At 62.8% G+C, this 15,982-nt stretch overlaps 1 protein-coding gene across 18 annotated transcripts in view; it reads right to left on the reverse strand.

Moving 5' to 3' along the window:
• Window positions 1–15,982, reverse strand: part of ABLIM2 (actin binding LIM protein family member 2) — a 140,179-nt gene that overhangs the window by 41,545 nt on the left and 82,652 nt on the right. For 10 of the 18 annotated variants that reach the window (XR_006217108.1, XR_006217107.1, XM_042985048.1 and 7 more), the window contains exons 10-12: window positions 10,496–10,642; window positions 6,017–6,137; window positions 3,417–3,515 (exon numbers count right to left, since the gene is read on the reverse strand). Coding sequence is in view for 16 of the 18 variants with exons in the window: in XM_042985048.1 (XP_042840982.1) it covers window positions 3,417–3,515; window positions 6,017–6,137; window positions 10,496–10,642 (367 nt within the window). In the remaining 2 variants the exon portion in view is untranslated. Of the gene's footprint in view, window positions 1–3,416; window positions 3,516–6,016; window positions 6,138–7,971; window positions 8,005–10,495; window positions 10,643–15,982 lie in introns of all 18 variants that reach the window. The other 8 variants (XM_042985053.1, XM_042985051.1, XM_042985052.1 and 5 more) reach the window with 2 other exon arrangements.

Raw genomic sequence — 15,982 nt, forward strand, 5'->3', positions numbered from 1 at the left:
GCCCCCTCCCTGCCGTCCCGCGTTGCACTCTTAGCGGGAGGTCACGGCGCTCAGCGCCCACCTGAGGACTGGGGAGGGGGCCCCCCTCCTCGGGGGTGATATCTCCACGTAGATCACTGGAGGTTCTTCTGCAGGGGAGAGACCTGTCCCTTCTCCCTCCTTTATGTATTCGTGTCAGTGTGGACTCACGGACCCTCATCTCACACCTTGGGTTACTCTTGGGTCAATACTCTTGGGTCAATACTCTTCATTCAGTCCACTCTTCAGTTGTCCCATCTTTGCCCCCAGTTGGCTCCTCTCCAGGCGGCCAGAAGCAAGGCCAGCCCCCATCCGTGCGCAGGGGAGCGTTAAGGACGAACGCCGAGACGTAGGCGGGTCCTCGCGTGTGCAATGCTCCGCCACGGGCCCCCTGAGCCTCGACCACGACCACCCGGTAAGGTGCATGGCCCAGGGATTGGGGCCGGATGGAGAGGTACCTCTGGGGCGCAGCGGGCAGTGGGAAGAGGACCCTGACCTGAGGCTCTGCACCAGAAGCCCCTTCCCTCCTCTCCCTCCCATGCCTCGTGGGGAGGAGGCTCGCTGGGCGGTAAGTGGCAGCTGCCCGGTGAAGAGATTCCAGCAGCAACCGCCTCCCACACGTGCCCGCTCCTTAACAGGTGACAGGTCAGCCTTAAGCCTCACACCGCCCGGAATTCATACTAAAGTGCACCTGACTACCATCAGCACTGCTGCTGTGGGCAAGGTCTTGGTGGAGGGGCAGCCCTAGGCACGGAGACAGGGGTGGGTAGGTGTGACTGGGAGGGGCGTCCAGCAGGGAGAGAGGAGGGAAGCAAGGGGCCCTTGTCAGCATCTGGCGGGTCGGGGCAGGTGCTGGCCGTGGGGAGGGCATGCCTCCCCTCGGGGAGCCCTCCGGCCACAGCAGCATTCTTAGGGAAATTTCCACCTAGTGGAGTCAGGGATGCTAAGGAGGGATGAGGAGAGGCCGGGAACAGCTTTTCCGGGGACTGTGGGTAGACCCAGGGCCGTGACCAGCTGGAGGAGGGCAGGCCGTGGGCACAGCTGGCCACGGGAACGCCCATAGGCTGGGACGCACTAGAGCGCGGGGCTGAACGAGCATCAAGGGGAAGGGCACGGGCTCCCTCGGTGTGGCCTCTGAGGTGGACCCGGGACCTGTGGTGGACACGGCTTGTGAACGGGAGCCTGACTCGGGTCTGTCCCAAGGAGCTTTGGGATTTCAGGGCCCGGGTCTCTCTGAGCCTCGGTCTCCTCTGGGGTGAGTCCTGGAAAGAGGCTGGGCAAACCCCAGGTCACACGTGGCCCTGGAAGTCGGGCGTGGGGCAGAGCCGTGCGGTCAGGGCTCCCCCACGTCTGACCCCGAGAGGAGGGTGGGGAGGCTGTGTCTGACCTCTGACAAAGGGAATTGGTGGCCAAAGCAGCCAGGAGGGAGCCAGGGCAGACACGGGCCTCAAAGGCCCCACACTGGGCGGGTGCCTGTGTCCACCCACCCGGCCACCGCACCGCACGGGGACTGAGCCCCTGCCCGTGGGGGATGCCCTTGGCCCAGCCAGGAAATAGTTTCTGGACCACATTTTGGGGGGCGGGGGGCGGGGTCTGTCTGCACAGTCTTCCCCCACACGGGATGGAGGGAAGGGCCTCGCTGCTCTTGTCCGAGGACAATGGGGCTGCCTCTCCCTGGCCCCCTCTCAACGGGGCTGAGGACGGGGTGCTGCTCCCCCCGACCCGCCCGGAGCAGGCATGCTGCAGGTCTGAGGCGCCGCCCGGGGTGTCTGCCCTTGGCCGAGGGTCCACGTGGCTCTCCTCACCCTGGCACGGAAAGAACTCGAGGGTGGAGGGTCAGAAAGGAGCAGAGGAGGCTCACAGGGTCTGCTCCCAGCCCGTGGTCTGCGGGCCACGCCTCGACCAGAGCCCCCCGGGGGAACAGCCCCACCCAAAACGGAGCGGCAGGTGGCGGTGGTTGTTGGGGGGTGGGGAGGGGAGCCGTGTGCCCAGGGCCTTTGGACGTGTGAGCAAAGGGAGCAGACACGTCTCCCTGGTGACCTAACAGTCAAATTCACTCTGGTTTGCAGTGAGTGTTCCGTGTGCCTCTTGGGCATTCGACACTCACGTGCCACGCGGATGCGTGTGGCAAGGCCGTGCTGGCTACTTTCCCACGCCCGGGGTGCACCATTTCCGGCTTTCCCACGCACGGGGGCGGGGCGCACCATTTCCGGCTCTGCTGCCGACCGACGGGGCTCGCACCGACACGACCGGTGACGTACGCGGGGGACGCACAAGTTCCGACGAGCCCCGTCTGAGACCGGCACACGGTGGAACGATCCAGCTGAGCTTGGCTCGCCTCCCGGTCCCTTCGGGCCGGACGTCTTCCACCCGGCGCGGTACGGGCCGGGGACTTCATGCATCTCGGGGGCGTCAGCAAGAACATCCTACCTGCTTCCTCTAACGCCTCGAGGGTCTTCCTAGGGTGTCTCCGGCCACTAGGGCCTCTCGACAAAGTGCCGCACCGGGCGGCTTCAGCAACAGACACGTGTTTCTCGCGGTTCTGGAGGCTGCAAGTCCCACGCCAAATTGTGGCGGGGTCTGGTGTGCGGGGAGGGCCCTCCTCCCCGCTCGCAGGCGGCCACCCTGGTCTCACGTGGCCTCACGGTCTTTCCCCCGAGCACGTGCAGAGGGAGCGAGAGAGACGTCCTGGTGCCTCTTCCTCTTCTCGTAAGGCCACCGATCAGGGCCTCGCCTTAGTGACTTGGGGTAACCCTGACGGCCTCCCGAGGACCCATCTCCAGAGGCGGTCACGCTGCTGGGTGGGGCTCTAACACACGAGTCGGACGCAATTCAGTTCCCAACGTGCAGGAGAAGAGCTTGGCCATCTCCCTGGTGTGATTTGCGTCCGACGATGCCCGTGCAGGGATGCGAACGGCGGGCGGTCTGCACCCTGGGAGGAGGCGGGACCTCGGAGCCTGTCCGGGCGCATCCTGCCCCGGCCACCCTGAGCCCGAGGCCACGGACGCGTCACGGCCTCCTGGGCTTTGCTCTAGGTAACGGCCGGGAGCGGTCCCTCTGCCCCTCGCAGCTGACGTGGGAAGGAACACGGGCAACGGGCGAGGGCTCTCACAATGGGCCCCGGGGCCGGGCGCCGGGGGACGGCCTCGCCTCCTGTCCCTCCGGCTCGAGCTCCGCCCTCACCGCTCACTCCTCTCGCCACGAGCTGCCCGCGGCCTCCTCCCAGGAACATTTACACACCGACAGAGACGGAGCTGGACTCACGAGACACACAGCAAGGGGCACGGGCGGACACACAGGGCTCGGGGAAGCCATGCGGCGGACACGGGACAGCGAGACACAGACGCGTGGCGGGAGGCCCTGCGAGCGCCCACAGCCCGCGGCACCGCACACCTTACCTCGGAAGTAGGGGATGTAATGATGTCTGAACACGGATGTAGGGCTTGGGTGTTGGGACAGGGACAGGCAGCTACTGGTACCAACACTCACAGTACCAGCTGCGGGCAACAGAGAGCAAGTCAGAGCCCACCCCGTGCTCGCCGGCCGCAAAGCCACAAAATATTCCTAGGCCCCGCTCTGCTAGGAACATTTTGCTTCCTCTCCCGAAGAAAGCGCACCATTTCGAGGCACCTGAGGGGGAGTCGCCGAGGACGCTTTAGCTCGGTCGGCTCCGGTCCCGCCGGGGGGGGGGGGCCCGCTCTCTAGGGGACAGGGCGGCAGCCCCCGGCGTGGCCGGACGGCCGCCACCGGCCCCCGGAGGCCTGCCTGTCACTCCACCCCGGGGCGGGGGGGGGCTCCGTGGGGTCAAGGACAGGCGGAGAGCGGCTGGCCGGGCCGGGGCGAGCGCGCACGGGACGGTCGCCCGGCCTCGCCCCGCTGAGGCGCACGTCTCAGCTCTCGGAGGTGGCCACCCGGCCAGGCACGGCCACACGCCCAGGTGACCCAAAGGACGGTGGCCGGGGGTCAGGAGAGGGGCCCTCAGAGAGGGCGCGCGAGGACGCTGACTGCCCTTCACCCCGCACCCGCCTGCTCGCCCGCTCACCCACACACTCACTCACTCACCCACCCACACACTCACTCACTCACACGTTTACCTAGACACACCCACACTCACCCACTCACTTACCTAGACACACATTCATTCACACACGTTCACACTCACCCACTCACTGACATACCCACATACCCACTCATCCAGACATACTCCCCCCCACACTCACGCATTTACCTGGACACACCCACACACCCACACTCACCCACTCACTCACCCACACACTTACCTAGACACACACACTCATTGACACACATTCACACTCACCCACACACACACCCACACACTCACACATTTACCTAGACACACCCACACTCACCCACTTACATGTTCATCCAGACACACCCACCCACACCCACACTTACCTAGACACACACTCATTCACACACATCCACACTCACCCACACTCACACACCCACTCACACATTTACCTAGACACACCCACACCCACTCACACACTCATCCAGACACACTCCCCCACACACTTACCTAGACACACACTCATTCACACACGTTCACACTCACCCACTTGCTCACACGCTCATCCAGACACACACACTCCCCCACACTCCCCCCACACTTACCTAGACACACACTCATTCACACACATTCACACTCACCCACACACTCACTCACACATTTACCTAGACGCACCCACACCCACTCACACACTCATCCAGACACCCCCCCCCACACTCATGCATTTACCTGGACACACCCACACACCCACACTCACCCACTCACTCACCCACACACTTACCTAGACACACTCATTGACACATTCACAGTCACCCACACATTCACTCACACACTTACCTAGACACACCCACGCTCACCCACTCACACGCTTGAGACACACCCCACACGCACTCACCTTCACACTTACCTAGACACACACCCATTTACACACATTCACACTCACACACTCACCTACATACCCACTCATCCAGATACACACACACACCCAGACACACACTCATTCACTCACCCATACACTCACACTCATACACTCATTCACTCATTCACTCACCCACACACACCCAGATGCACACTCATTCACACAGTCACTCCCCCCTCCATCTACCCACACACTCATCCACACCCCCCCCAACACACACACACTGACTCATCCACTTTCCAGACACCCAGTGAGCGGGACGTTCCAAGGACACAGCAGGGAGTCAATGGAAAGGACTGCAGACGAATGAGTTGATTTTTCCACAAAGGCTGTGAAACTAAGAGCCGGAGTCCATGGACGTGGAAATGGCGCCATGCAGCAGCCGCCACGGAGGAAGCGGCTTGGAAAAATCCCTCACGAAGGCAGAGTGTGCGTGGAGCGTCCTGCGGCTTTGACACACCGAGGGCGGCGGCGGGCTTTCAAAGCTAAGGGACAGCAATACGCAGCCGGGCGCCAGGCAGGGAAGGAGGCGCGCTGGGGGGGGGGGAGCACCCCGCACCGGGCGTCCCCCTGCGGGGACGGGCCCGCCCCTGGCCTCTCGCCAATTTCCACGGGGCTGTCTTTGGGGCCACCAACCCAGCTGCGCGTGAAGAAAGCTGGCTCTCTTTTTGGCCGCTGACGCCGTCCTCACGGCTCGAAGCCCCTCAGACCCCAGGTGAGCCCGGGACTGACGGGCTTCTGGTCTCCAACACTCACGCTCCGTAACCTTCTTGCCGCCCGTGACCGAAACACCAGCTCGGTTCTGAGCGCTCGGTGCTGCCTGCGTGTTCCCGGACGGCCCCTCTGACCCGCGGGTTCACCAGCCGCCTCTGCCGTCCCCACCACCACGGGCGAGTTAAACGGACAGCTTCTCCCGTCACCCACCGGGAACCCCACGCCCGGCCCGTCGCTTTACCAGGTGTGTAAAGTAAGGCACGATTCGAAAGAGAGGGAGGGCAATAGGAAGCAGATCTTCATCCGGGGTCAGGGAAGCCGCGGGCGCCAAGTACCTGGACGGCTGTAGTGCTGGGGCGACCGCGAGGTGGGGGTGTAGCGCCCGAGGCTGACGGAGCCGGTGGAGCTGGGGCTGGAGGTCCGGCACTGCTTGTACGAACGGTCGTCCTGATCCCCCTGGGAGGGAAGGCGGCCTGGTGAACGCAGGAGCTGAGGGCACTGCCCGCCCCGCCCGCCGCCCACCCTCCTCCTGGCATTCGCCCCCCAGACCCTCGGGGCTGACTCAACGTGGCCCCAGGGAGAAAGCCTCTGCACCTGCCAGGGCACATCTGGAGGGCCAGGTGGGGGCCCGACCTCACACTGACACCACCCCGCCTTGGCCTGAGCCCGGTCCCTGTGCCCCCGGGTCCCAGAGGGCAGGGTCCCCACCAGCCCCTCCTTGTGTCCGGGCTCCCCAAAAGGTGGTAGAGGGACCCGGCTGCACCTGTGCTCCTGCCCCACCCCCTCCCCGGCACCCGGGGTCCTGGCAACCACCAGGTCTCTGAGAACCTTGAGCTTCTGCATTCTTCACCCCCGCCCCCGCCTGCCCCACAACGGGGGCTCCCGGGCCCGAGAGGCACCACAGCACCCCTCCCAGGCCCGAAGGCTCGGTTGAATCGGACCCGCAAACACTGGCCCACAAGACTCCGTTCAAGCAGGACGGGCAACCGTTTGGAGCGGGCGGCAGGCGGCGTGAGATGACCCGGCAGCAGGGACGGGGGACGGCCAGGCTGCAGGGCACGAAGGCCGCAGTCGTGAGACGGCCCAGGATGCCGTGGTGCCGACGCCGCTGGCTGGGCCCTGAAGGCCGGCACGGGGACAAGCACGGGCGACGAGAGTGTGGGTCTGGCGCTCCCGGCTCTCGCCCTTTCTGGGCTTTACCTTCTGCCTCCTGAGGCTTGCCCTCCGACCGAACCCACTGAGCCGCCGTCCCCGAAGCCTGCCCGCACACCCGCCTCCAGGCTGTGCTCAGGCCGGCCCTCGTGCCGCGACCGCACCTGCCGGCCGGGCCCTGAGCCCGTGTGGCTCGTCCCCACCCACGGTGAGGGGCCCCCTCGCCCCAGGGGCGGCGGCATCTCTGGCCGTCCTCTGCTCAGCCCCTCGGGCCGGCTTCCAGCCCACGGGCGCCCTGTCTCCTCGCCTAGCCTGTCCGTGGGGCTCGCCGGCCACGTGTGGTTGTAGAAGCTCTACACGAGCTAACCACCGTCCCGGTGTCGCCGCGTTCCCGGACCCGAGGGTCCGACGCCAGTGCAGATGGAAGTCTGACTGACAGCTGTCCACGTCACTGGCTGAGGCTGGAAACAGGGACCCGGAGCCGCTCACTATAAATCTGACAGAGGAACGCTTTTGGAATATTCATCTGCGAGGGTCTGGCTGCCTCCTCGTCCCACTCAGAGGAGTGACGTGGGCCCTGGGCCAACCCAGGCTCCCGGGGTTTTTCTCCAAAGAAAGCCGTGGGGCGCCTGGGTGGCTCAGGCGGCTGAGCATCTGGCTTCGGCTCGGGTCAGGATCTCACGGTCCGTGGGTTCGAGCCCCGCGTCGGGCTCTGTGCTGACGGCTCGGAGCCTGGAGCCTGCTTTGGATTCTGTGACTCCCTCTCTCCCCCCCTCCCCTGCTCATGCTCTGTCTCTCTCTCTTTCTCTCTCTAAGATAAATAAACGTTAAAAAAAAATTAAAAGAAAGCCATGACCCAGACCTCGAGAGAGCCACGTCCCACGTGTCTGTGACTACAGGGCCGACAGGTGCACAGGGGGCATGCAGATGAGACGTGATGAGACGTGATTATAAAAATAACCAACGCCGAGGACAGCACTTAAGGCCACCAAGGACCGTGGCCCCAGACCCCACGGTCAGGAGCCACAGAGGCCCTGCTGGGGGTGCCGTGGCGGTTATCTTTATAACCCGGGGGGGGGGGGGAAGCACCATGAACAAACGGGGTGGGAGGGTGGCGGGCCGGGGGGCAGGCGGTTACCTCTGTCGGCGTTGGCGAGAGTACCTGTGGGGACTGTGGACACAACAGAGTGGCCTGTTAGTGCCTTGGCACCAGGAGGTCACGTGGGGAAGAAGAAACAGCCCAGGGCACAGACACATCCTCACGACCAGACCCTCCTCCAAACGGGCAAGGAACCTACCACCAGACACGACCCAGGAGCCAAGACCTTTTTGGAGAAGTAGGGCCAATGGCACCCCAGGAAAGAGGTTCCCCAGGACGCTTCTTTGAGTGCGCCCTACGCCCACTGCTCTCCCGTGAAGACATATTTTCCTAGAGGGAGACGGTCAGGGCCCAGGGTGGCAACATCCTGTGAGTCCATCTGCCTCGGTCTTCTCCGGAAAGGAGACAAAAGGGGCCCAGAGAAGAGGAGGGTGATTCGGGGCCTCGGGGTTTGGGGTTTCCTTCTCCTCAGAATGGAAAGGGGCAAGTGTCTCCCAATCTCCCCGTTTCACGGAAGGGGAGACTGAGGCTCAGAGAGGTGAAGCCAGATCTCTGAGCTTCCAGCCTGCTCTCCTTTCCCTGCTGGGTTCCCGCACTGGTGCTCAACTGCTGGACGGCTGCCATTCCAGAGAATTCCAGCCCTGAGGCCCAAGTCTGCTCAGCGCGGTGCCCTGAGCCTCCTGTGGCTTCCCAGTCCCCACCCCGTCATGTGCCCACAGAAGGGTCCCCGGGGAGACTGGCACCAAGCAGGCTCCCAGCCAGGGTGTGGCAGGGCCTGGAGAGGGGGGAGCCCTCAGGGGCCCCGAGCTGAGGGAGCGAGGGGGCTCTGACACCTCAGGACAATGGCAGACGCCGGCAGGGGGGCCACGGTGACCAGAGCTGGTGACCCCTGGTGACAGGGCTCTGCCTCTGTCAGACGCACGGCCCTGGGCCAGCACGGCCCCTGAGCCTTGCGTCCTCATCTGTATCCTGGGACAGTCACTCCCAAGGTGCGGGGCCACGGGCCACGGGTACACAGGAAAGCCCGGTGTCCGTGCAGAGTGAGCAGGCCTGGGGGGAGTAGGGACCGTGACACTACGGCGTGACCGGTCCCTGAACAGAGGATTTCTGTGCCCCGGGCTGCCCTGCATCTGGCAGGAGAGCCTCAGTGTGAACACATCTGACCCGGGACCTCCCTTCCCACCCCCACCCCCACCCCCCCGCGGGTAGCACCCGCATACAGTGCGCCCCACTGGAGGGGTGCAGGGTCAGAGGCCACAGCGCGGACCGTGTGCGTGTCTGCCGACATTCATGTGACCCGTGGAAGCAGGACGGGCAGCGACCACACCCCGCACCCACAGGCGCGCGTGGCCCTTCCCAGCCCCCGTCTGCGCGGGAAACCTCAGGCTCCAGCCAGCGAGGGCGGGGTGTCGCACGGCTGCCAGCGGGTGGACGGGGAACTCGAACCCGGCCCTCTGGACCTGGCTCCCCTGTCTTCGAGGCGACGTGAGGGGCGGTTAAGGAAACAGCCAGAATGTGGTCTCTGGGGCAGAAAGGATCCTGTCTCGGCTGGGGCTCGCCACTTGGGGGACCACGGCCAAGGGCGTTGACCTCTCTGACCCTCTTCCGGCGCTGTCCATTGGAGCTTGGACCCGGTGCTGGATGCCAAAGCCCCGTGCAGAGCCCAGGTCCGTGACCGCTCCCTGCCCTGCCTCTTGACGGGGCTCATCGCCTGGTCCTCAGGTCCCAGGGGTCCCCTGCGGCAGAAGCCAGTCAGGAGGGGTGCCCGCTGGCCGCGGAGCAAGGGAAGCGGGGTCCGTCTCACCCTCCCACCTGCCTCCGTGGCTGCACCCGCCCCCGAGCATGGTGTCCCCGAGCCTCAGCCTCGCTCCCAGAGAAGCAAACAGGAAGGCCCCGGGGGAGATGTGCAAAGGTCCCGGGTTCTCCTGCCCCCAGGGGAGGGCCCGTCCGGGTCGCCCACACACGAACAGCACACACGCTCAGGCCGACAGCCGGCCAAATGCTCTTCTCGTCTATCCCGGGCGCCCACAGCCACACGCAAGCCTCAACGCCACCGAAGACAAGGGAAAATCAGCAGGGGGCTGCACGTAAAGTGGAGCATTTTCACCACGGAGGGACACTGCCCACGGACACTAGGGAATCGGTCATTTGCGCCCCAAACAGGGGGTCGAACCAACACAAGGAAGTCCCGAGACTTAGGGGCAGGCCAGCCGCTGAGGACGGCGGCCAGGCCAGGAATGTTCTGGAGAGAGGAGAAGGACACGATTCACGCAGTAGGGGAATCGTCCCGAACCGAAGAGAAGGAGACTGTCGCTCGGTTCCCGGCGCTTCGCTACACTGGGGCACGTCTCCCGCGTTCCCTCCCGTTTCGGGGGGCTCCTCTCGACTCAGCCCTGCAGCCTGCTGCGCGTGGCCCGCGAGGCTAGGGGCAGCACCCGCTGCGGCCTCCCTCAAGGGGAGGCGCACAGGCCGTCAGAGGGGGCGGAAGCGGACGGGGCCCCTGCCGTGGGCACCCCTCCCCCCCCACCCCCCCACCCCCCCCACCCCCGCGCAGGTGCCCTACCTCGCTGCAGCTCTGTCTGTCCGCCACCGAGTGGCTGATGTACGGCGAGTAGGAGATCATGTCGGGGCGGTCGATGTTGTAGATGGCCTTGCTTTTGGGAAGGGCGGCCAGGTCCCTGTAGTCGAGAATCTCATCGCCCAGCTTCGCCTGAGAGGAGAGAGCCAGCAGAGGGCGCCGTCGGCCCCACACGCCACAGGGCAGCGGCCCCGGGGCCCGGCCCGCAGCAGGTGCTCCGGCAGCCGCGTGGCCCAGAGCCACGTCGCGGTGACACGGGGTGAAGGGGCAAAGGCACACACGTGTGTGTGTGTGTGTGTGTGTGTCTCATTGTCACGTGGGCCTGAGGCCCTCGGCCCCACCTCGGAAGACCACGTGGTCCCGAGGAAGCGTCCCTCAGGCAGACCCCCTCCGCCGAGCCGGAAGCTTCCACAGGGACGGCTCGGGGATCAGAGACGCGGAGCCCGTGACCTGCCTGGTGCGGAGCCCGGCAGACCGTGAGGCTCGGCCCACCGCCCAAACACACGTACGCACGCACGCGTCTATACGCACACGGTGTGCGACGCAAGCAAGTGTGCAAACACCGGGGTAGACGCTTCTGCACCCGCACGCGTGCCCAGAGGACGTCCCGTCTAAGACTGTGGAAGTCAGCCACCTACACAGCCGCCAACTGGCTCGTGCCCCCGGCCACACACTGGCACACACATCTGCACAACCCACAGCCTCTCCCACACCACACTCGCAGACGCACCGGTCACCCTCACTCCCACACCCACGCCAATGCACGGTCGCGCCACCCGGGCCCACACGCTCGCTCATACACACACGCACTCACACCCACACACCCACTCCCGTGCAACAGTATATACTTGCACACGTGACGGCACCCTCCCAAACCAGTACACATCGACACACACCCTTACACGCGTGCGCACACACGCACACACCCCCACTCCCGTGCAACAGCACATACTTGCACACATGACGGCACCCTCCCAAACCAGTACACATCGACACACAACCTTACACGCACACGCACGCATACACACACACGCACACACACACGCACACATAACGTCACCCTCCCAAACCAGTACACATCGACACACACCCTTACACACACGCACACACGCGTGCACACGCACACACACCCATACACACACACACACACACACGCACGCACACACACACACACACGCACACGCAGCAATTTTGAGCTCTTGAGATACGGCAGCAAAGTGCCTGGCGTCTGACAGGCCGGCTGGGCCCCGGGCTCAGGTGGGGCAAGGACCGCGCCCCGCCCCACGGCAGGCGCTCACTGGTGACACTCGCTTGCGCTGGCGAGGGCCTCCTGGCCCCTTGCTCCCCTGTGACTCGGCCCAGCCTCCCCCCTGCACCGCCCCCCACTGCTCCCAGGCTATTGCCCCCGGCTGCCGCCCCTCCCTGGCTCCGGGGGCTGCCTGGAGGCACACGACAGGCTCAAACAGGTGCTAGAGCTGGGCAGGAGCACACACGCAACCTGACCCCCAGCGGTCACGGCGGGGACGATTATCTGTGTCGGTCCCCACGTTCCCCTTGCAGGTGCCCACGTGCCCACCCGTCCCGGAGCCGACGCACGGGGTCACCTCCTCCCCACCGCGTTCCCCTCTCGGGATCCGTCTCAGCCTGGCGTCGCCGGCCGTGGGCAAAGGTGGCGGTCAGGCTGTCCCCACCGGCTCGGCTCTCCCCAGACCCGGAGAGAAGCCTCTACTCGGCCCCGGTGTCCCGTAGCATCCGTACCAGGGCCGGCACGGGCCCCACGCTCCTGTCCGCTGTGCGACTAGCTGTCCCTTTCCAGCCCAGGCGGCTCTGGTCCAGGCCCTCACCGCTCACATCTGGACCCAGCAAGAGCCTCCTGGGGGCCTTCCTGCCGCACTTGCTCCGAACAAACGTCGCCAACAGCAGCTGCCGATACCACGAGCTCTTGCCCGGGATGGCACGAGACTAAGCTTTCTATTCTTGGCTCACCAGATTCTCAGAGCGAGCCCGTGCTGGGGGCACCCACGGTCGCTCCACTTCATCGACGACGAGTCCAGAGCCCAGAGAGGTTAGGTAGCTCGCCCAGAGTCACACAGCCAGGGAGGCGTGGGCGGGAAGAGGCCCAGGCTGTCTGACGCCAGAGCCGTGCTCCCCACCATCGCCCCCTTCCCTGCCAGGGCCGCGTCTCTGGAGCCCCAGCGACGACACCCTGCCCTCCAGCCCCTCTGGGTGGGTGACGCAAGCCCTCGCTGTGGTTCCCCAAGTGCGCTGCTGACATTCCCAGCCTGCTGGCCCTGAGGGGTCTCCTCCCTGTGCCCCCGCATGCCAGGCTCAGCCCCCGGTTCAGTAGCCCCAGCCCACCTCCTCTAGGAAGCCTTCCCTGACCACCTGACCCCAGGGCTCTCATGAGTCTGGTGGGTGCTCTCGGGGTGAATGCTGCCGTTTGTGACACAGGTTGAGAGAGTGAATGTGTGAGGTCTCAGATCTCTGACTCTTCCCTTTGGAGCCTGGGCAGGGTTCTGAGGACCTGAGTTCAAATCCTAAGTCTGGGGGCCCCTGGGTGGTTCTGTTAGTTGGGTGACCGATTTCGGCTCAGGTCATGATCTCGCAGTTTGAGTTCGAGCCCCACGTCGGGCTCTGTCCTGACAGCTCAGAGCCTGGAGCCCGCTTTCGATTCTGTGTCTCCTCCTCTCTCTGCCCCTCCCCTGCTCACGCTCTATGTCCCTCTGTCTCCCAATAATAAATAAACGTTAAAAAAAATTTTTTTTTTAAATTTCTAAGTCTGTTGTCCGTAGTCGGGATGGGCCCTGATCAGAACTTCTGAGCTGTCCCTCAGGGGACCCTGTGCCTATGCCTGTCCTAGTGACCCGCCCCTCAGAGCCATGCTACCTGCCACAAGGAGCTCCTTATGGCTGCCCAGCCATCCAGAGCCCGGGGGCCTGGCACCTGCTGTGAGCTTGCACTCCCGTGCGCTCTCTCTCTCTCTCTCTAGGCCACGCCCATCGCAGTCCCTTTTGCCTGGCTGTTCTTCCAGACCCAGTCCAGGCCTCCCTGTCTGGGAGACCGTCCCTGCTCCCCTCCGCCATCTGGTTTCACGTTTGTGTTTGTCTCCTTTAAGTCAAGGTGCAGACGTTGGTAGGTGTGTCTGTCTCCCCTTGTCTGGGCCTGCGGCTCCTGGGGGCCCAACGAGTCTCTGATTCATGATGGAGTCCTTCTCCCTGACTCCGTGCCCGGCACGGCAAGGTCCTTGGGACGTGCTTGAGAACTGAATTAAAATCCACGGGGCATTTGCCAAAGTCAGGAGGACGCTCTGGGCCTCCGTCTCCGCATGTAAAATGGGGACACCACCTGTTGGATTCCGCGGACATCAAATTCAAGCTGACAGTGGAGTGAGGGGCGGGGCAAGGCCTGCAGGTGCCTCCCCCCAGTCCCTGCCTCGGGACCCCACCCCGATCAGAGCATCTGCCCGCGGCCGTCCCAGCCCCGCGGTGCCCGGGTCAGTGAGGCCGGCCCTGACCTGGGTCGGCCCCTGACAGCAGGGACCGCAGAGGCGGCCTGATGGCGCCATTACTGCCCGCTCCCACCCCGGAAAGTGGCTCCGCCTGGCTCTGGGGCATCTGTCCCGCCTAGCGGGGCTCACAGACCCATTTCCTCTCCCGCCAAAGCCTTCGGCGGTCGCCGTGACAACAGGCTCTCTGACTGGCGGAGGGCCACTGGGGCGTGTGTACAGGTTCATGTGGTTTCCCTGCGCCTTTCTCTCTCCCACACTCCACCCGGCATAATAAACAATAACAATACACGGCCACACAGGACATCATACTTACGATAGCTGTCCATAATAATAGGTCATAACGCAATAATGCTGATGTTACGTATGCCTAGTTACTGATTTACTGCCATGGTGAACAGAGGCTGCAACAAATATTCAGTGTGACCTCACTGTGCTTAAAAGAAAATACACAGAGAGAAAAGGGACCCAGAGACCCACGGGGCATGCTCCAAAATATTAACAGTGGCCACGCGGGCACTGGCGGGGGACGATGGTATTCATCTTTCCTCTCGCACCGGTGAGCTGCCAGACTGCTGGCGTCCTTCCAAGCATACCGAGCCGCCACGGGGACCAGGGCCACCCTCCCGAGGTCTGGCAGCAAGCACGGGGTCAGGCGCAGAGTAGGGCAACAGCAGATGCCAGGAAAGACACGAAAGCAAAAGCAAGGCAGAGCCCCGAGATAGGAAGGGCTCGTCTCGCAGGACTCACGCCTCCTCGGTGAGGGAGGTCGAGGACGTGCGCCAACTGGGAGCGGGCACCACGCTAATGGGGGAGGGACAGCCGGGGTGCTCTGGCCTGAGGCCGGTCTGCTTCAGTCGAAGGCAAACCCAGTAAGCGCCACTGTGGACTGTCGCGGAGCCTTGCAAGTAGTCGTGACAACAGTGACCAGTGTCTCTGCTCACTGCACGGTCACAACAATACCTGGTCTTTCACAAACACCAGTGTGTTTAAAAGAGTGGTTCGTGTTTGGGGCGTCTGGGTGGCTCACTCAGTTGAGCGTCCGACTCGGGCTCAGGTCACGATCTCACGGCTCGTGGGCTCGAGCCCCACGTCGGGCTCTGTGCTGATGGCTCGGAGCCTGGAGCCTGCTTCGGGTTCTGTGTCTCCCTCTCTCTCTGCTCTGTCTCTCTCTCCCTCTCTCAAAAATAAACATTTAAAAAGATACTATCACGATTACTATTTTTAATGACAGCGATGCACTATGCACTGGGTTAGGTCTTGCCAAATCCATATTTTCACATACATATACCCATATGCACATGTACATATAAATCTGTGCACACACAATATACCTATATATACATATACCACATGCACACATACACATATGTAAACATATACATTTACACATGTGTATACCCGTGTGTGCATACACACATACATACACATACCACACACACCTGCACGCACATCTACCCATATGCACACACATACACATATATATCCATACACACACATACACATATGTAAACACATACATTTACACATGTATATCCCCATATGTGCACGCCCACACACATCTGTACACACATATACCCATATGCACACACACACGTATGTAAACACACATACATTTGTACACACATATACCCATATGCACACACATACACACATACACCCATACACATATATAGCCATATGCACACATGCACATATGTAAACACATACACTTATACATGTATATACACATCTGTACAGAGATATACCCATATGCACACACATATGCACACCCATACACACATATACCCATATGCACACACACACGTATGTAAACACACATACATCTGTACACACATATACCCATATGCACACACATATGCACACCCATACACATATATACCCATACACACATACACATATGTAAACACATACATTTACACATGTATATCCTCATATGTGCACGCCCACACATATCTGTACACACA

Source organism: Panthera tigris, chromosome B1, assembly GCF_018350195.1.
Source record: "Panthera tigris isolate Pti1 chromosome B1, P.tigris_Pti1_mat1.1, whole genome shotgun sequence".
Lineage (NCBI taxonomy): Eukaryota > Metazoa > Chordata > Mammalia > Carnivora > Felidae > Panthera > Panthera tigris.